The 20,774-nt window shown below is 37.9% G+C and overlaps 1 protein-coding gene across 2 annotated transcripts in view; it reads right to left on the bottom strand.

Annotated features, from left to right (window-relative positions):
- Positions 1 to 496: 496 nt before the first annotated feature.
- pbx2 (pre-B-cell leukemia homeobox 2) overlaps positions 497 to 20,774 on the bottom strand; it is a 44,697-nt gene continuing 24,419 nt past the window's right edge. The window contains exons 5-9 of one of the 2 annotated variants that reach the window (XM_028801704.2): positions 20,526 to 20,661; positions 14,906 to 15,047; positions 8,418 to 8,506; positions 5,487 to 5,567; positions 497 to 1,835 (exon numbers count right to left, since the gene is read on the bottom strand). In XM_028801704.2, the coding sequence (XP_028657537.1) occupies positions 1,755 to 1,835; positions 5,487 to 5,567; positions 8,418 to 8,506; positions 14,906 to 15,047; positions 20,526 to 20,661 (529 nt within the window). In that variant the 3' untranslated portion in view covers positions 497 to 1,754. Of the gene's footprint in view, positions 1,836 to 5,480; positions 5,568 to 8,417; positions 8,507 to 14,905; positions 15,048 to 20,525; positions 20,662 to 20,774 lie in introns of both variants that reach the window. The other variant, XM_028801695.2, reaches the window with a different exon arrangement.

Genomic DNA, 20,774 nt, shown 5'->3' with positions numbered 1-20,774 from the left:
AATTAAGCTGTTTTGGATAAGTACATTACAGAAGGAATTAAACAGTATGAAAGCTATAAGTATGGGAATCATTTTATTTTCTTTAATTGCATATGTATTACAGGTAAATAGTCCGTACATATTTTATTAGTTAAATTATATATTTTAAGGGATTTAATTTTTGTATTTTTAAGGTCACTGGACAATGAGCGTCCAGAATTTCATTTTGTTTATAAAAATGAGCAGGTAAAAACTGTGGTGTATAGTATTTCATTGGTATTGTTATAATTAAACACCACCATTAAAAAGATAAATAAATCATTTCCCATTCCAGTAACACGACATCTATGGATTGGTATTGGTCCTAAAAAACCTAATTTGAGCACCGTAGCTAGAAGTGTGTTTTGACTGCCTTGTGTCTACCACAGGCTAAAGGCTATGCTGCTCTGGCCTTGATCAGAATTGTAAAGAAAAAAATTAAATAAAGTAACAGTAAAAGTTAAGACAAGCCACCAAGTTGTTGAAAAGTGAGTTTATTTCAGCTACTTGGAGGTAGAACTGTACAGGATGTCATCAGCACACTGTCAGACAAGATGTCATTGTGTGATCACAGTATCACACTCACATGCATGCACACGCACACGCACACATCCGCACACAGAGAAATTGCACAACAGACCCCAAACTTGGTTACAAGTGTTAAAACTCTCCAATAGTTGCCCATTCTCAGAAAGAAAATGGCACTCAAATACATAAATTGGCATAGGCGTCTAGGAAGAAAATACATAAAAGTAAAATATTCTTTAATATTGTAACAAACTAATCATAGAGTTAAGATTTCACTACTTGATCTCATGTATATGTGTAACGCTGCTCTGCAATCTTAAAATATTTTAACACATTTAATCAATTAGCTACCCTTTAATTTGAGAACAAAAAAAAAAATCATAAAAATGTGGGAATAGCAGGCCCTCACTCCTAAACAGCCATTAAATAAACACTTTAGTAACTAATTTTGAAGCGACACTAAACTGGAGTATATAATTCACTTGGCTAGTACAAGGGTCTTAAAAAATTAAATTAACTAAAGGAACAAATCAGTGTTTTCATCTGTGAGAAGTTGGCACTCTGGATAGTTAAACACCCCGGTCTGTCATTTTGGATGAGCTGATTTGAGGTAATAAGTACTGGAGAAGAAATCTCGTTACTGAGGCTACAGACATGGTAGTACTGTGCTTCCTCTGTCCCAAACACTATTGTATTTACAAAACTACATCTCATACACACAAGGGCTCTCGCACAATGACTCAGGCTACAGAGAGACGAAAAGAGCAGATCCATCTCATTGCTAATTTTCCATTGAACAAAATGAGCTCCTCTACTTTTTTTTTTTTTTTTTTAAAACAATTGTCAATTAACAACAGACAATGCGAGTACAGTAGTTAACAATTAAATGCACCCCTGCTTTTTAAAGAGGGCTGAAAATTGAAAGCCGAGATGGAACAGCAGGTCATTTATGCACAAGATACATATCGTCTCTTCACATGTGGCAGTTTGAAAAGGTCAACACTTAAAAAGGAACAATTTGAGTGCTCTCCCTCTCTCTCTCTCTCTCTCTCGTTCGTTCTCGCTTTTTTTTTTTCTATTGGTCTAAAGCTGAAAACAAGGAAAAGAAACAAACAAACAAACAAAAAAAAAAAATCAAAAATAATACACATTCTGCCCCCAACCCCAAATATAAAATGCACTCCAAGCCAACTGGAGGTAAGGGGCAGCTAGTTGGAGTTGTCAGAGTGATCACTTCCTGGTGATGTCAGAGAAGTGGGCGTGGCCGCATCCTGCCAGCCTCCATTGGCCTGCAAAGAAAGTCAAGACACACACCTCATTAAATCTATCCAGTAATATTCAAAACATTAAATTTACGTAGTTAAACTTAACATTCAATTACATTAAGAAACTTATAACACTTTGTTATTCTTACCAATACAAAAAAGAAAGATGCTTAATGTGTGTGAAGAAAAATCCCCCCTTAATCTAAATGTACCTTCCCCACCCATTAAGGGCAGTAAAGTAACTTGTAACAGTAGGCATAAGACAGGAGTGAGGGCTGAACTAAATACGAGTTACAGACTACACTTGTATACACACACACTCCGTTATTCGGGGGTTATTCTGAATTTCTCGATGCATGCTCAATAATCCAGGTAAGGAAATCCTAGAAATTTGATTCTGTTCATCTGGACAAAGTTTTTAAGTGGGAGAAATATTTCGAGACTTATCCAAGTCTCTTCCTCAGTCTCAATTGTCTGCAGGTTTCCCCAACCTTATAAACAGTACCTTTGCTTAATCACAGAGACTAGCACCATTGACAAAGGGCCAGTTGATCAGTGATATGCAAATTGTCCACTGATTAGTAGACGTGTGAACCATTCATAGAGGGTTGAGGAATGGCTGCAATCACAGCATTGTAAGACAACAACACAGAGCTAACACCATTCCCACAGACTCAGAGGCCAGGGAAGCAGAAGAACACCACGTTAAAAAGGCCCTGAGTAAATGTGGATATCCCAGCTGGTCCTTTGTCAAAGCAGGGAGGACACCTAAAGAACGCTCCAAGCGATTCATGAGAGAAGGACATCCACTGCCTAAGCGAAAACCCTTAGTGATCCCGTATGTGTCAGGAATATCGGAACAGCTGAGGCGCATTTTCTCGAAACACCGGGTCTCAGTGGCTTTCAAACCCCAAAACATGCTACGCCAAAAATTGGTCCATCCCAAGGATCGGGTCCCACGGCACAAACAGAGTAACATAGTTTATGCAGTTAAGTGCCAGGAGGAGTGCCGTGAATTGTACATCGGGGAAACCAAGCAGCCACTGGCTAAGCGCATGTCACAACACAGAAGAGCTTCCTCGTCAGGCCAGGACTCCGCAGTCTATTTACATCTACAGGATAGTGGTCACTCCTTTAAAGATGAAGAGGTGCACATCCTGGACAGGGAGGAGCGCTGGTTTGAGAGAGAAATCAAGGAGGCCATTTACGTGAAAAAGGAACGACCATCTCTGAACAGAGGAGGGGGCCTAAGGGTACATCTGTCGCCATCTTACAATGCTGTGATTGCAGCCATTCCTCAACCCTCTATGAATGGTTCACACGTCTACTAATCAGTGGACAATTTGCATATCACTGATCAACTGGCCCTTTGTCAATGGTGCTAGTCTCTGTGATTAAGCAAAGGTACTGTTTATAAGGTTGGGGAAACCTGCAGTCAATTGAGACTGAGGAAGAGACTTGGATAAGTCTCGAAATATTTCTCCCACTTAAAAACTTTGTCCAGATGAACAGAATCAAATTTCTAGGGTTATTCTGAATTGTTTATTCAGCTGATGTGCACTTCTCTGCCATGTGGGAAAAGACTGGAGTACCTATAGAAAGCCTAGGGGAACATGGGGAAATATACAGATTTCTCAGTAACCTCATCAGTCAAAGCAGTAGTGAGAGGCCTGAATGAAGTAAGGTCAGGTTGGGGAGCATACACTGGGTACAGCGCGTTGCCACACCCACCACATGACGAAACGCCTCAGAATCACATTTGGCAAATCTCCAGGTAGACATGCAGTCCAGTCCCACCCTCCAGAAATGACCATCTATCTGGTGTTACATAGGCATCTCCTTGGCCTGGTGCAGCCGCTCGGGTCCTCAGCAATGAGGTTCCTGTGAGTTGGATCACCCTCAGGGGAATCGCGCCACATGGCCATGGTGCCATAGACGGATGTTCCACCACAGTGCAGTTAATGTGCCTCATTCAGGACTCAAAGTCAAACTAGTGGTATGGAACAGACACAGTACCAAAAGAGTCCAGTCTTCATCTCAGGTTACTGGATGGAATCTACCTGATGCAACCATATAGAAAAACAGGAAGCACTTGGACCTTCATCTTCTTGCAAAAATATCGAGAACACCACAGAACCCTTTCCAGAGGCCTCATGACCACCCCATGTTGTTCCAATCCATCTACTTTTTTCATAGGAAGAGTCAACAGAGATATGAATGTCATTGCTGAGTCAGTTAGCTAGAAAAAGGGCTCTCACAAATAAAAACTGAAAGCACATTACAAAGCTGACCATGTCTGACACTGCAGTTCTTACTTCTAATCCAACATGATGGCCTTCAGTATTTTTAAATTTTAAATATATATTTGAGCATTTAATATGATCATCTGAAGAAGTTTGAAGTTTCCTTTTAAAGATGGAGGGGCAAGGGATTACAGGGTGACTTCCTACTACATGAAGCATTTTGTTCATATATTAAATATATCGTGTTAGAATAGATCACAAATGACCTTTATAAAATATTTAACAAAACATCTGATAAAGGGTTCAATAAATAATATAGACTGATAAAACCAGAGCAAACAAGGTCCAAGAGTTCCATAAACTGACTAAAGCCATAAAGACACCCTGTAATTTTGTTTATGACTTTCTTCTAAATGGGGTACAATATATGACTTGGTTACACAACTGCTTCTAAAGAATTTCTCAGAATACTAGAGTTTGCTAATTATTCTTTCTATAGTTTCTACAGTAATGCTTAACAAGATTATTATCTTGTTGTTATTCTGATTAGGCAAGATATAACGATGACACCAGAAATGATTATTTTATGATAAATACAAAAACATTGAAGAATTACAAAATTTGCAAAAATTTATCCAAAATTAATTCACATATAAAAGGATGTATGCCATCTACTTCTGCACTTCAAAAAAAACACAAGTGCCTTTCTACTGCCAAGCACGCAGTTCTCCTAATCATAATTGGAAATTGCATTAACATACTGAATTATAAAGAAGCGAATTCATAATGTCATGTCTCTTACAAGTTAAAGTGAATTACTTTTAAACATAATACCAAATACAGACATAGCCTACTGTTTAGTTTTTTGATTAAACAAGATTTACATATTTAGAAGCACTGCTAGGACAATGGAAACCTAAGGTGAAACATCCATCCATTCTCCAACCCGCTGAATCTGAACACAGGGTCACGGGGGTCTGCTGGAGCCAACCCCAGCCAACACAGGGCACAAGGCAGGAACCAATCCCGGGCAGGGCGCCAACCCACCACAGGACACACACAAACACACCCACACACCAAGCATCCACAAGGGCCAATTTAGAATTGCCAATCCACCTAACCGGCATGCCTTTGGACTGTGGGAGGAAACCAGAGCGCCCGGAGGAAACCCACGCAGACACGGGGAGAACATGCAAACTCCACGCAGGGAGGACCCGGGAAGCAAACCCAGGTCCCCAGGTCTCACAACTGCGAGGCAGCAGCGCTACCCACTGCGCCACCGTGCCGCCCAAGATGAAACATTTACTTGGTAAATGACTTAGTTTTTTTTTTTTTTTTTAAATAGTATATGATTAAAAGAAATTGACACTCTCTCTTATTCTGATGTTTGATGTCTCAAACATCATTTCTCACATATTCTTCTTACCCTGACCTCTCGGGGGCTGTAAAGTCGACTTGCGCTCAGTCTGTCTGTGTAGCCACCAGGAGCAACAGCCTGACCAAGAGACTCTGCCTGTAGAAAATGATAAAAACACCACAGGGGAATGAGCATTTACCAAAAAGAAAATATTACACTAAAATAATCCTCTGATTTTAATTTGTCAAAAACTGTACACTAAAATAAGAAAGATTAGCATGGAAGGCTCTTATATAATCTGAGTGCATCAAATGACAGAGTTTGTGAAACCGGCCATCATCCTGTGACATACACACATCACTCTTGAAGGAAGTGATCATCAAATTCAATTGATTAACAAGAGACAAATAGAAACCGTGAACTGTAACCGGTCATTTTTCTGAAAAACATTTTGCCAAAAAATTGTTGTGTCAAGCTGTAAGAATATTTTCAATATTATATCAGCAAACACTTTCTAAAATTACTGTTATTACACTAGATTAGCATATACTATACATTAATGACACAGTCAAGAGGAAGGGGGAACACCAATCAAAAGGAAGCACACACACCAACCAAAAAAAAATAAAGAAAAAATAAAAACTCATAAATAATACCTGGGTGTAGTGTGAACAACTGCATTTTATACAAAAGGATTTAAATCAGTCACGGATAATGCACTAAAATAATGCCAGACAACTAAAACAAGTAACTGTAACAACAAAGAAGTTTCCAATAAGGGCAATAATATTGTAAAGGGACTGAAATAAAAAAAATGTGTAAATATTACAAGAAACCAATTTCTAGAACATAATGAAAGGTAAGTTTAAAATTAAAGAATAACATGCTATAAATGAGCCTAACCAAGCTGGAGGAACACAGATGGCCCTGGCTTGTTTCTCTACTGCCTGGTCAGTGTTTTAGGGTGAAGTATTCCTTTATGTTACTACCTCCATGCTGTTTGTATAGAAAAATGTATTCTTAAAATTGGTAATCTATATGTATTAAAAAAGTATTATAGTGTCTACTTTTCTCATGTGCTTATATTTTACTAAGCATTAAGATGGAAGAGTCGGGATTAAAAAGACTTATGCCTACATATTTTTATTATTCTGTATGAGCTAGAAACCACCTCTACTTCATTAAACCAAAGTTTAGACATGCCGGAGAAAGATGGGCCCCTCACTTAGAAAGAGAATGTTAACTCTTTGGCTGTAAGTAACGGTAGCAAACGCTGAGCTAGTAGGGAATGAGGCCTTGTCAAACAGAAATGATGGACACAGAGTGGTTTTAACACCCCCTCAGTTAAGAAATACTGGTAGAATTAATTAGAGGTAAGATTACAGCAGTGAAATGACAGGAGTCAGAGGAGGATGAATAATGGCTTTTATGATAACAATTGTAATAAATGTAAGAGATGCCTATGGCTTAGGGCTCAAGTCATCTGAATTGAGTCTGTATGTGTGCCGTACAATAAAGCCTGATTCTGCCGGCTAAGGGGGGCTGTGTCAGCCTTCTTCAACATTTGTAGTGAAGGCTGAGGAAAAAATGTTACTGGAATGTTTTCATGGAGAAGTGGAGATAAAAGTTTTCTCATAGAATGGGAGTCTATGGTCACCAAGGATAGACAACAGCAAACAATACCAAAAACATCCATGAAATAAATCTCAAGTTACAGTTATCCTAAAGTTCTCACATAATCCACATATCGGGTCATCCAGTTATATCCTCACAATGGAAAAGAAAAAACACATACATGGTAGTGTTGCTGTTTCACAGTAAGGAGAAATTGATTCGCGTCGTGGGTCCTCCCTGCGTAGAGTTTACAAAAAGCACTTTGAGTAGTGAGAAAAGTGCTATATAAATGTAGATTTATTATTATTTTTGATAAAAAGTTAAATAAAAAATACCTCTGTAAAAACCGAGAGTAGTGCACGAACAGGAAACATGTTCAAATGGGACTGAGTTTTTGAATTGAAGACAAGTTTCTTGACTAATGAATTATATGAACATCAACATAAAAGCTCAATCCTATTTGAATGTGTTTCCTGGTTGTGAACTACACCTACAACAGGGAGATTTCATGAAAAAAGAAACAGCAGTGCATTGATAGTGCTGCTCTGAACATCACATCAGCCCCTGGTCTCCTACTACTGAGTAAACATAAATGGGTATGTGGGTATATAAACTATCCTCTGTTAATTTAAGCACATCATAAAAACATCTGATTATTTAAAGTCTGATCGGCCAACTTTTGAAAGGTTAACCGTTGGCCCATTTTGTTGTGATCTATCATACACCTTATGCACTTTGCAGCCCTACCACTACTGTCAATGGAAAATGTATTCAATCAGCAAATAAGCTGGTTCATAATGTATATATACACATGCCATAACACTTCAAAAGTAGTACGTGTTTTTCTGATATTCCTTCTTTAAGCACCCACAGAAATGACTAATGTTCATAAGAAAATAAATGATCTCTTAATCACTTAGGGCCGTCATTTTAAATAACTTTTTCAGCTCCTCATTCTGCTGAAAACCCAGCATCTTAAAACAAATGGTAAATGCCCTTTCTTTAGTCTTATCCACTTAAGAGTACAACCCATTCAGCTGGATCTAGCAGTCGCTCTTTGAAAATAATCAAGTACCCAAAATCCTTTACTGTTGGACCACAATATCATAGGGAGGAAAAACTAGGTTTTTTTCCCTCCCACTAGCTTGCTCCATTCTGCTCTCCTTCCTATTACGTTCTTTAGACATGCTATATAAGCTTAACAGAATTGGATATTTTATCACAGTGGATGATAAGTTTTTAAAGTCAATTCTGACAATACCTTTAGTCTAACACGAACTGACCCATATTTTAGTTAATTTATTTCAGAGGTCAGACAGTTTTCCACCCCTAAACCATGGAGAATTAGTAGCTTGTAGCAGAACAAAACAAAAACAAAAAGAAATAACTTACTTGTGATGCTGGGTATGAGTCCCCATTTAATCCTTGCATCCCCATGAACATATCACTAGAGCCCGAAACGTTGAAAGAGCCACCTGAACCTGCAAAATAGAAAACAGAAAAGCAATTAGAGATGAATTGGTACATGAAGGCTCATAATCATTAAAAATATTCTCTCTACTATAAAGACTACTTGCAAAAATGAACAAGTGAAACATTTTATGTCATATCAATTATTGACATCATGGTCCCTTAAAAGCCAAGTTTTGATGAACTACCCAAATGTAAACGCTACAGTATAGTTAAACATGGCGCATAATAAAAATGCAAACCATGGCTTGTGGAGTTTGACTCCATAATACATCAGTATGCAATAGATCTATTTAATATTTAGTCTGTAGGGCTCTAATAGAGTGGCCATTCTTCCACTTTGATACATTACAGTTAGAACTTTGATTAAGATCTAAACAGTTAATTCTGTTGGAAAAAGACAATTCCACAACTTTATAAATTTTTCTGACTATTTAAACCTCTCTGGGTGCTTACATTTAAAAGCAAAGGGCTCTTTAAGCAACTGACTACGGACCTGAAAGTAAATATAATTTCGTCATACAAATCAGAGGAAGATAATAAAACACTATCTAAATGTTTCCTCCTTCCAATGTCCACTATCCAAAATGTCATTAAGAAATGGAAGTTTAGGGGATCATTTGAAGACAAGGTAAGATCAAGAAGACCAAGAACATCTCATATAGAACTGCTTGTAGCCCATTCATAATGTGGAAACCCAAATCACTTCAAAGAACGTGCAGGAAGGTTTGGCCACAAGCCACTGAACCTTGTTGTTTACACAAGCATGCGCTGCATGGAAGAGTCATCAGAAGGACTTCTTACCTGCAATCTCATCACAAAAGTCAATTTCTGAAGAATGCAACTAAACATTTATTCCCAAAAGTCTCTAAGTGCTGTGGTCTAATGAAAAGAAAACAAAAGAAAACTCTTTGGCTATAATCACCAAATGGCATGTCTGGTAGGTCTAGACAGAATAAGGATCTTTTTGAATACTCTCAGGTTTTATCCTAGTCAGTGGCACAATGTGCAGGTATTGTGAAGAATGCATACTAATCTTGAAAGTTAATATCTCACAGACAAAGAAACTGAAAGGAGACTAGATATAACAAGAATGTCACACCTCAAAATGATGTTGTTAACAAGGTTAAGTGGAATTAACATTTTAATGCACAAGTAGCATGAATGCTTTATATGGTGAAGAGAAGAAAGTGGTAAGTTTTAAAAAGCAAGCAGTGCTGTAACTATTATTTAAAAAGAACATAGTACACACATGAGGGTGAAGCTTAATTTTTTAATAGTCATTATAAATGTATTACATGTAGCTGCAGGAATATTTCATAGATTAAGTAGTTTACAACCCTGCCAACATTATGCCATTTTTTGTTTTCTTTCAAATCCTTTTTACATTCTGGAAATTTGTGAAATCAATCTATTTTATAAATTAAATATACATATTAGAAATTGCTTTAATGATGTAGGATAAATCTGAGAGTTGAATTTATCAGTGTTAATAAACTAGATCCAGTTTTTTTGTGTCATATTTATAAATTATCCTAATGCTTACTATTCACAATATCACATACTAAGATCATTTTAAACAATGGAGGTTTGTTTTATAAGAATTGGGAATGTCTATTTATTTATTTAACTATTTTACATATGGTTGCCTACACAGGACTACAACTTGTGATCTAGTCTATCCGATACCCCATTTCTCAACTAATATCTGTGGTGTGGCTGGGATCCAAGTTTGCAACAGCTACACTTCTTGTAAAGGCTGCTTTTTGACACATTTGTTCAGTTTTATACTTGCCTTTTATTTAAAACCCATTATGTACGGTGCTCTCTCTCATTACATAGATAGAAATACTGTACAATTTTGGTTTGTAATGAATGAGATTTTAATTTTTACAAAATATTACGCACCGGTACCTACTTCACAAATCTGTGAAATAAACAATTGTTTTTTTAAAAGACATCTGGCATTCCAAATTTTTGTTGAAACAAACAGAATAACATCAAGCAATAAAAGTTAACATTGCAAAATTACAAATGAATAGAAATTAATTCGGCTGACTCTACTTGGTTCTTCAATTTAAAAGACATCTGTTCAGGTAGTCATTTAACTTACACAGGCATCGTTATCCTTTTTTTCTCAGTTCATTTTCCATTTTCAGATTCTCAGGATTTAGGGAATCACAAATGATGAATTATTTGGTGATGGTCTTCTTACCGGTTATGGTTTCTAATTCATAACTTTGTGTTTCAGGCATTTATCTTTTATTTTGTGTTTAATGTTTGACATTAGTTTGTATCTAGTATTTATTATATCCTTTTCTGTGCTCAGAGATATTTGTGAAACATTATAAGAATGTGAGAGACACGATATAAAGAAAATTTATTAAGTCCCACTAGAACAGGGAGAATGCTTCATTGATGCAAGTTCAGTCTTCTATTGTTAACCATGCAAGTCTAACAAGTGTCTTTATAGATAAAGAAACAGCTGGTAATAAAGGAGCTGTTCTAGGCTGGAATTGTGAAATAGTCAATAAAAAAATGAAACAACCTGCCTGTGAACATTGTTGGAAAAAATTACTTTTGCCCTGTACAAAGTAGAGGTCTTAAACAATATGTCCAATTTATAGTTTGTTAGTATAACAACTGTGCAGTGGTTATTAAGCAAGTTTTAAAGAATTCACCCTAAGTAAATGTACACCTCTGACTTCAACTGTACACATGCATTTGATGTAAGAGCAGCATAAGAATATGCTCACAAACATCACATGAGAACAATGCTGATTCACAACATGTACGTTGATCAGGTTATTTATTCTTTCATGAATCCCAGTCTCACATTTGGGGATCTTGCTTTACATGTGAAGATTCAGCAGTCATCCAACTACACATCACCCCACCCAAATAAATAAATAAATAAATAAATAATAAAAAAAAAAAATTCTAAAAGGATGCAGGTATACTTTGTTTTCAGAAAATGCATATGCAAAAGCTAACTGCCCTAACTATAGCAGTTTAATTTGTCAGGTTAGGTTTGATCTATACCAGCAATATGTCACCTTCTGGTGTGCTTTTAAGTCTCACAGACATCACAAGAAAAATAAAAACAACTTACTGCAAAGAAAAAAAAAAGTTATTTTATTTGGAAGATGTTCCAATTGCTTTTGAAGGTGACTGTGTTGCTGTACCGGTCTTGCAAAAGTTTATGCCATTACATGTTACATGAAATTTTGGTCCAGCATCAAGGTTGCCAACTGAGCAAATCCATTAATAGCTTAAGCATTCGTTGGACACTTAACTAATATTTACTGCTGGAACTAACAACCTGTGATTAAACCATACCTAACATACTACATCTCCTGCCCCCCAAGTTACTATCCCCAGTTATACACAGTTCACTAAGTAGTTGCAGCACATGCTCTCTAAAACAAGTACAGTAAATTATGCAACAGGCATCAAAACAAAAGCTTGACTTTGAGGGCAATTTCCTACTAAAGATATTATAATACCACAGTTAATTTCCTGCCACACAATAATTTCAAATATAAGAGAAATTGAACAGTGTAAAATAAAAACAGTTCAAACACTTGGACAATAGGATCTTAAATGACAGCCTTACTGAAAATAGTGGACTGATACTTCATGGAATTAACCACAGCGTCTTGAAGCACAGCTTCCAGTGGTCAAAATAAAGCTACAATCACAGAAAGAGTGTATTTTTTTTTATCTATTTCTGTACACTTGTGTTTTTGAACAGTGACATCTAGTGACAAAGGTCTGTCATATCTACAAGAACATAAAGTAATGGCAAACAAAAAGGCAGAAAACTGAACTAATTCATAAAGTCAAAAAAAACACACCAACAATAAAACAAAAATACCTTAAAAGATTTTGTCAGAGATGGAATTTACAATGGTACTGTAGCTGGGTGATACATTTACTTATTTTGCCGGATGCTTTTATAGAAGGTGGCCTAAAACATTTGAGATCAATTGGAAAAAAAAAAAAAAAAAAAAATGTAATCAATTGTGATCACAAATAGGTGAAGTGATTTGCTCATGGCCACACACTATAGGTAACAGGATTTGAACCCACAACCTCAGGGTCTGGAGTCCAAAGCCTTAACTACTATGTCACACAGTCTGTGATATGGACTTGCAAGACTCAACTTTCAGATATATCAATTCGTCATTTGAATTTTTTGTTTACATAATGTTAAATATCCATAATATTTACTCCATGCAGAGGTGTGGTGATGCAGATTAATTAAGGTATGCTCCCTAAACAGTAACATCACAAAACGCTTCATGTGACCAGAGAAACATTACCATCTCAGATGAGCTTGACACATGAAATAATTTCAATCAGAATTTAGAAAGAGCATTACTAACAGTAAGACTATTTATGTTTAACCAAAACAAACACACCAAAATATTACAATTTCAAAACTGAAGTACTTCAAGCCTGGGATTAATGTTCCGGTCTACTGCCCCATTCATACTTTTAAATTATGCAGTAGGGTATAAATCATATTTATTGCATGCATTACTAAACATTGTAAAATTATGTCTTAGGAAGGCACCAAAGTATATTCTTGACTCAGTTTCAGGAACACAAATGGTTAAAAAAGGCAGTTACTGTACAAGTCTATCTTGTGTTAATGACCTGTATGCAAACATTTTGTGCACCATCTACAGGTCACTGCGAAAATTACAACATGTAAACAACCACTATGTTTGGGCTATACATTTGAGCAGACACTACAGCTCTCAAATTATAACAAGATAGGTTCAGGCTGCCCACTAGTGACTCAGAATGGTATAAAACTGATTCAATACCAGATGGAAACATACGGTAATAAAACCTGAAACGTAAAACAAATCCTACAAATATACTATAAATTTCATATGAAATAGTTAAAGATTGGATAAACGTGCATATTTCCCAGTTAGCACCTTACGGATCAATATTTTACTTGAGACATAGCATTGTCTGAACCAAGTCAGAACAAGTATTACCAAAATTTTCCTCATTTCTCCTTGCTAAAGCCACAGTAACACGAAGGATTTAAAAGGACTGCACTGCTCAAATAAAAAAAAAAAAAAAATGTTTTCATTAGATTCAGATCAACTTGTCCCTGGACTATTCTGGGAGATTTAACTATTTTGGTTTGTAACCTCCAATTTCCACTTCCAACATTATTGTGGGGGGCAGCATATATCTCACTCTCAAGAGTCTTGTCTATATTTTCACAACTATTGTTTCCTTCTCTTATGGCAGGGGTGTTTGTTGGCAGAGGTCACATACCAGAATGGTGCCTGTAGCACATTTCATAGTAAGGACGGAGTTCTTTGGGCAATGTGCTTTATGGCGTTTTCACTAAAATTTACATTTTCTATTCAGAGTGAAAGTTTCCATTTTGAGTTCATTAGACCAAAACAACACCAGACTCTCCAGCTTTGCTTCCTGTGCTTAATATAAGACTCATTACAGGCTTTTCTAAATAATGTCTATCTTGTCACCTACGAACACCACAGAATAGTGGAGAGATGTACATATTGTCGAGATATTTAAACAGAGATGTTCTGAAATAAAGACCTTCAGATTTTCTATTGGATTGTTGGTGGCATCTCAAACCTCTTCCACTCATTCATTTCACAGAGAAAATCTGATCCAAGTTAAGTACTCTGTATTGGCAAATGCTACCAAGTTGATAACTATGGACTTGACTCAGCTCCAATGGATATTGGTAGCATTTGTAATTTTTGTATTTTTTGAAATCCAACATCTTACCTGTTTCTTACCACAAGATAATAGCAGAAGGGTTATTTAGAACTTTTTGCTGCCCACTGGGGACTATTTTCAGATGGATAACCCAGCAGAGCATAGCTGACTTACAGGAACAGATCATTTAATTTTGAAATAATTATGTCCATTGCTCCCTGGATAGGTTCCAGACCCCCCATGACCTTGTATTGGAATAAGTGGGTTCAGAAAATGAATGAATGATCCCAAATTAAACCTTTATTGGTTTGCAACTACTAGTGCCAGTTTACAAATAGTGAGACAGAGGGATGTGCATACCTACAGTATTTGTCCCACTGTTTTATCTTTTAGGATTACTTCACGATTTTTTTTCTGTCAAGTGAGGATTTATGTACACTGTCAATTTACACAAGTAAAATGATTTACTGTCTATTCAGACTGTTAGGTAAAAATATGAAAATTCTAAAAGTGTTTGAGACATTTTATGAGATCTCTGTTTAACAAAATCAAAATTAATTTAGTCACTTAAGTTGCAACAGATTAAGATGATTAAGCAAAATTATCAGTATATAGAACAAAATGCGTGCCATGGTCTTGCTAATTAAAGCAATATTTTAACTTGAATGCACAGTAACAGCATATTATACCTGCAGATGTGGGGGTGCCAGGGGAATCACCACCCTGTGTTGCTCCAATAGCAGTCTTCACTGCATAGATGTTAGCCTCCTCCTGAAACTTGCTGATGTTTTTCTTATAACGGATTCTCTTGTTGCCAAACCAATTTGACACCTAAAAGAAGTGTAAACAAAATATGACAATTTCCTGGGAGGAACATTTCAAAACCTAAAATGACATTCTGGACCAAAAGATATTCTTGTTTAACAAGTACTCATGTAATTCTCTGCATCTTTTGATACGGTAATACTGTCGGGGGCCAGTCATCAATCTATATGAGACAGGAATTTTAGAAAATAGTGGGCCTAAGGGTGTACAGTGGTTTTAAGCATAGAAAAAAAAAACATTACAGTAAATGGATTTTTTTCCGAATTACAGAATGGGATAATTCTGGGGTTTTTACTTCATTTTACATACATGATTTAGACTAAATGTAAATGACTTCATTTGTTATGTTTAACATACCTTCCTAAGATAAAACACATTTAAAATGCATTTCCTGAGAAGTCTAAAATAATTTACAAAATGCTTACAGTTGTACCTGGACAAAAATGAGATACAATCAATTGAATACCATATACAAAAATTACAGAAATTAAGTTAAAATATTTAAACATATTCAGGTCTTTTAAAATACAAGTACACCTTATAGAAAGGCTTCCAAGTACCAGAAGATTCACCACAGTCTTTAACAAGAGCCTACATCAACAATTATGCTGTCAGGTCAAATTTAAAAATGTTTTATATTCTTATGGAGGTTAATTCAAGCAATTCTGGTCTTCGCAGTCCAAGGCAAGCATCCCTCTTAGATGAAATCAAGGAAAGAACTACCAGGCTTATTCTCAGGATTTAACAGTATAAATGACAATGAAAGACCAAGTTGAAACTTATCATCTGAAGTAATTCTTATTATGTCAACTCATAAACTTCAAAGTATGAAAGTTGTTGGTTAATGATGGATGCCAGTTATTATACTGGCAGTGATACCTCCTGTTCTCACTGTGGCAATAAATCCAGCACACATTAAAAGTATAAATCATTAACACCCCCAAACAATCTACTCCTAATATTATGCTTACATACATTCTCTAACCCACCTACTGTAATTCAATCCATTGCATCAGGGAACTAAAAAACTCATTTTATTGGTTAGGTTGGTGGCGGGAACATTGTGGGTGGACTCGCTGGGATCCACCGTACTTGGTTCCCTTTATACTAACACCACAATAAAAAGGAAAAAGTTGGAGCAGAAGTTGCAGAATAACAGCATGAAGGAAGTGTGGGATTGGATGAATATCATCACTGGCTGCAGCTTGAAGCGGGGTGCCACCATCGAGAAAGACGCGGTGAGAGCAAACCAGATGAACAACTTCTTTAACAGGTTTGACCACCCTAACCCACTCTCACCTCAGAGTACTGCACCCTCCACCCATCCTTCTGCTGATACCAGCATAGGAGAGAGTTCCCCCCCACCCACAATTACAGCAGCCCAGGTAAGCAGGGAGCCGAGAAGACTTTGTGCCAACAAAGAAGTGGGTCCAGATGGAGTGTCGCCATGACTTCTGAAGGCCTGTGCGTTGGAGCTGGGGAGTCCTCTACAGCGCATCTTCAACCTGAGCCTGGAACAGGGGAGAGTCCTGCGGCTTTGGAAAACATCTTGCATCACCCCAATCCCAAAGGTATCACGTCCTAGTGAGCTGAATGACTTCCGGCCTGTCGCTCTGACGTCACATGTGATGAAGACCATGGAGCGGCTGCTGCTGCTTCACCACCTGAGGCCACAGGTCCGCCACGCCCTCAACCCTCTGCATTTCACATACCAGGAGAAGGTGGGAGCGGAGGATGCCATCATCTACATGCTACAACGATCCCTCTCCCACTTGGACAGAGGCAGTGGTGCAGTAAGAATTATATTTCTGGACTTCTCTAGCGCCTTCAACACCATCCAACCTCTGATCCTTAGGGACAAGCTGACAGAGATGGGAGTAGATTCATACCTGGTGGCATGGATCGTGGACTATCTTACAGACAGACCTCAGTATGTGCGTCTTGGGAACTGCAGGTCTGACATTATGGTCAGCAGCACAGGAGCGCCGCAGGGGACTGTACATTTGCCGATCCTGTTCAGCCTATATACATCAGACTTCCAATACATCTCCGAGTCCTGCCATGTGCAAAAGTTCGCTGATGACACTGCTATCGTGGGCTGCATCAGGAGTGGGCAGGAGGAGGAGTATAGGAACCTAATCAAGGACTTTGTGAAATGGTGCGACTCAAACCACCTACACCTGAACACCAGCAAAAACAAGTTGGCGGTGGATTTTAGGAGACCCAGACCCCTCCTGGACCCCGTGATAATCAGAGGTGACTGTGTGTAGAGGGTACAGACGTATAAATACCTGGGAGTGCAGCTGGATGATAAATTGGACTGGACTGCCAATACTGATGCTCTGTGTAAGAGAGGACAGAGCCGACTACACTTCTTTAGAAGGCTGGCGTCCTTCAACATTTGCAATAAGATGCTGCACATGTTCTATCAGACAGTTGTGGCGAGTGCCCTCTTCTACGCGGTGGTGTGCTGGGGAGGCAGCACAAAGAAGGACGACGCCTCACGCCTGGACAAACTGATGAGGAAGGCAGGCTCTTTTGTAGGCATGGAGCTGGACAGTTTGACATCTGTGGCAGAGCGACAGGCGCTCAGCAGGCTCCTCTCAATTATGGAGAATCCACTGCATCCACTGAACAGTATCATCTCCAGACAGAGGAGCAGCTTCAGCGACAGACTTCTGTCACTGTCCTGCTCCACTGACAGACTGAGGAGATTGTTCCTCCCCTACACTATGCAACTCTTTAATTCCACCCGGGGTGGGGTGTAAACGTTAACATTATAGAAAGTTATTGTCTGTTTTACCTGCATTTTTATCACTCTTTAATTTAATATTGTTTCTTTATCAGTATGCTGCTGCTGGAGTATGTGAATTTCCCCTTGGGATTAATAAAGTATCTATCTAATTCCACATATTATTCTTGGTTTGCCGAAACAAAAATACACGAAGTGAGCAAAGGTGAAAGATTTACAGTGGTGTGAAAAACTATTTGCCCCCTTCCTGATTTCTTATTCTTTTGCATGTTTGTCACACAAAATGTTTCTGATCATCAAACACATTTAACCATTAGTCAAATATAACACAAGTAAACACAAAATGCAGTTTGTAAATGGTGGTTTTTATTATTTAGGGAGAAAAAAAAATCCAAACCTACATGGCCCTGTGTGAAAAAGTAATTGCCCCCTGAACCTAATAACTGGTTGGGCCACCCTTAGCAGCAATAACTGCAATCAAGCGTTTGCGATAACTTGCAATGACTCTTTTACAGCGCTCTGGAGGAATTTTGGCCCACTCATCTTTGCAAAATTGTTGTAATTCAGCTTTATTTGAGGGTTTTCTAGCATGAACCGCCTTTTTAAATTTCATGCCATAGCATCTCAATTGGATTCAGGTCAGGACTTTGACTAGGCCACTCCAAAGTCTTCATTTTGTTTTTCTTCAGCCATTCAGAGGTGGATTTGCTGGTGTGTTTTGGGTCATTGTCCTGTTGCAGCACCCAAGATCGCTTTAGCTTGAGTTGACGAACAGATGGCCGGACATTCTCCTTCAGGATTTTTTGGTAGACAGTAGAATTCATGGTTCCATCTATCACAGCAAGCCTTCCAGGTCCTGAAGCAGCAAAACAACCCCAGACCATCACACTACCACCACCATATTTTACTGTTGGTATGATGTTCTTTTTCTGAAATGCTGTGTTCCTTTTACGCCAGATGTAACGGGACATTTGCCTTCCAAAAAGTTCAACTTTTGACTCATCAGTCCACAAGGTATTTTCCCAAAAGTCTTGGCAATCATTGAGATGTTTCTTATCAAAATTGAGACGAGCCCTAATGTTCTTTTTGCTTAACAGTGGTTTGCGTCTTGGAAATCTGCCATGCAGGCCGTTTTTGCCCAGTCTCTTTCTTATGGTGGAGTCGTGAATACTGACCTTAATTGAGGCAAGTGAGGCCTGCAGTTCTTTAGACGTTGTCCTGGGGTCTTTTGTGACCTCTCGGATGAGTCGTCTCTGCGCTCTTGGGGTAATTTTGGTCGGCCGGCCACTCCTGGGAAGGTTCACCACTGTTCCATGTTTTTGCCATTTGTGGATAAGGGCTCTCACTGTGGTTCGCTGGAGTCCCAAAGCTTTAGAAATGGCTTTATAACCTTTACCAGACTGATAGATCTCAATTACTTCTGTTCTCATTTGTTCCTGAATTTCTTTGGATCTTGGCATGATGTCTAGCTTTTGAGGTGCTTTTGGTCTACTTCTCTGTGTCAGGCAGCTCCTATTTAAGTGATTTCTTAATTGAAACAGGTGTGGCAGTAATCAGGCCTGGGGGTGGCTACGGAAGTTGAACTCAGGTGTGATACACCACAGTTAGGTTATTTTTTAACAAGGGGGCAATTACTTTTTCACACAGGGCCATGTAGGTTTGGATTTTTTTTTCTCCCTAAATAATAAAAACCATCATTTAAAAACTGCATTTTGTGTTTACTTGTGTTATATTTGACTAATGGTTAAATGTGTTTGATGATCAGAAACATTTTGTGTGACAAACATGCAAAAGAATAAGAAATCAGGAAGGGGGCAAATAGTTTTTCACACCACTGTATATGTGAAGGGTGCCAGGATTGTGTGTACTGAGGGACAGCCACTTCATGGGGTAGTTCAGGATCTTCAGCTGAATAGGCAAGCCTGGAGCTTACGGTTTGTTAATTTTACATTTTTGTGTGTTAATTAACCATATTTCTTGTGAAACTTTCACTGCTTCTATGCCAAAGAGTGTGTTTGAAGGTGGTGTTGAATGATATGAAAAGAATTGTTTTTACCCCCCCCCCCCCCCCCAAGATGCACAACACCACAATGAATGGAAGAAAACCCTTTGGGAGCAACCAGATAACCTCAGTAAACCTGGGAAATGACAGTTACACTGTGATGATTATTACATCCCTTCTGTGTTATTAGTTTGGTTTTCCCCGAGTCAGTATTTGGATTTGGGATGCACTCTTAAGTATCCCATAAAATCTGCGCGATCTATATTATACTCCTCATTTCTCAGATAGAGTAATAACAGAAATGTTGCATGTAGCTGCACATAATTCTGTTTGAGCCACATCAGCTCATTTGTTTTATACTTCTATTACTGATTTCACTTCAGCATACCAACATGGACTAGAACTTTCAGTTACCTTGTACATTTTTATTAAAACTACAGTCCATTCTTTTATGAAGTTGTAAAACTTTCTGTACTAATTTAGCTACCACTCCATTCCCTAGCTTAAACAGTCCTTAACTAACTTACTCATACACAATGTTTTTTTTCAGATGAGGTATGCTATGGTTTAGAAATTTGACCTTTGAGGTAACATTGAATAAAGTATGATTCACAAACTGACAGACACTTTTGTCTTTTTCTTTTAACCTATTCTGCTTTCATCTTATTTTACAGTATGCTATGCAAAAACAAAACCTAAAGTCATATTAAACTTGATTCATTGCCAGTACCTGGGACACTGTGATACCACACTGCTTTGCAAGTTCCTCTTTGGCTTCCTCACTGGGGTATGGGTTGCTCAAATGAGAGTAGAAATACTCATTTAGAACCTCTGTTGCCTGCTTACTGAAATTTCGCCTTTTTCGCCTGTATCAAAAGAGCCAAACACAATTTGAAATGTGCAACATACAGAAATCATATTAAAAAAAGGCTTAAATGCAATTTACATTTACTTTCATCTTTTAACTTAAAATGCTTTG

Source organism: Erpetoichthys calabaricus, chromosome 1 (genome assembly GCF_900747795.2).
Source record: "Erpetoichthys calabaricus chromosome 1, fErpCal1.3, whole genome shotgun sequence".
NCBI lineage: Eukaryota > Metazoa > Chordata > Cladistia > Polypteriformes > Polypteridae > Erpetoichthys > Erpetoichthys calabaricus.
Note: the sequence above shows the minus strand (reverse complement) of the source record. Positions and strands in the feature narration are given on the sequence as shown.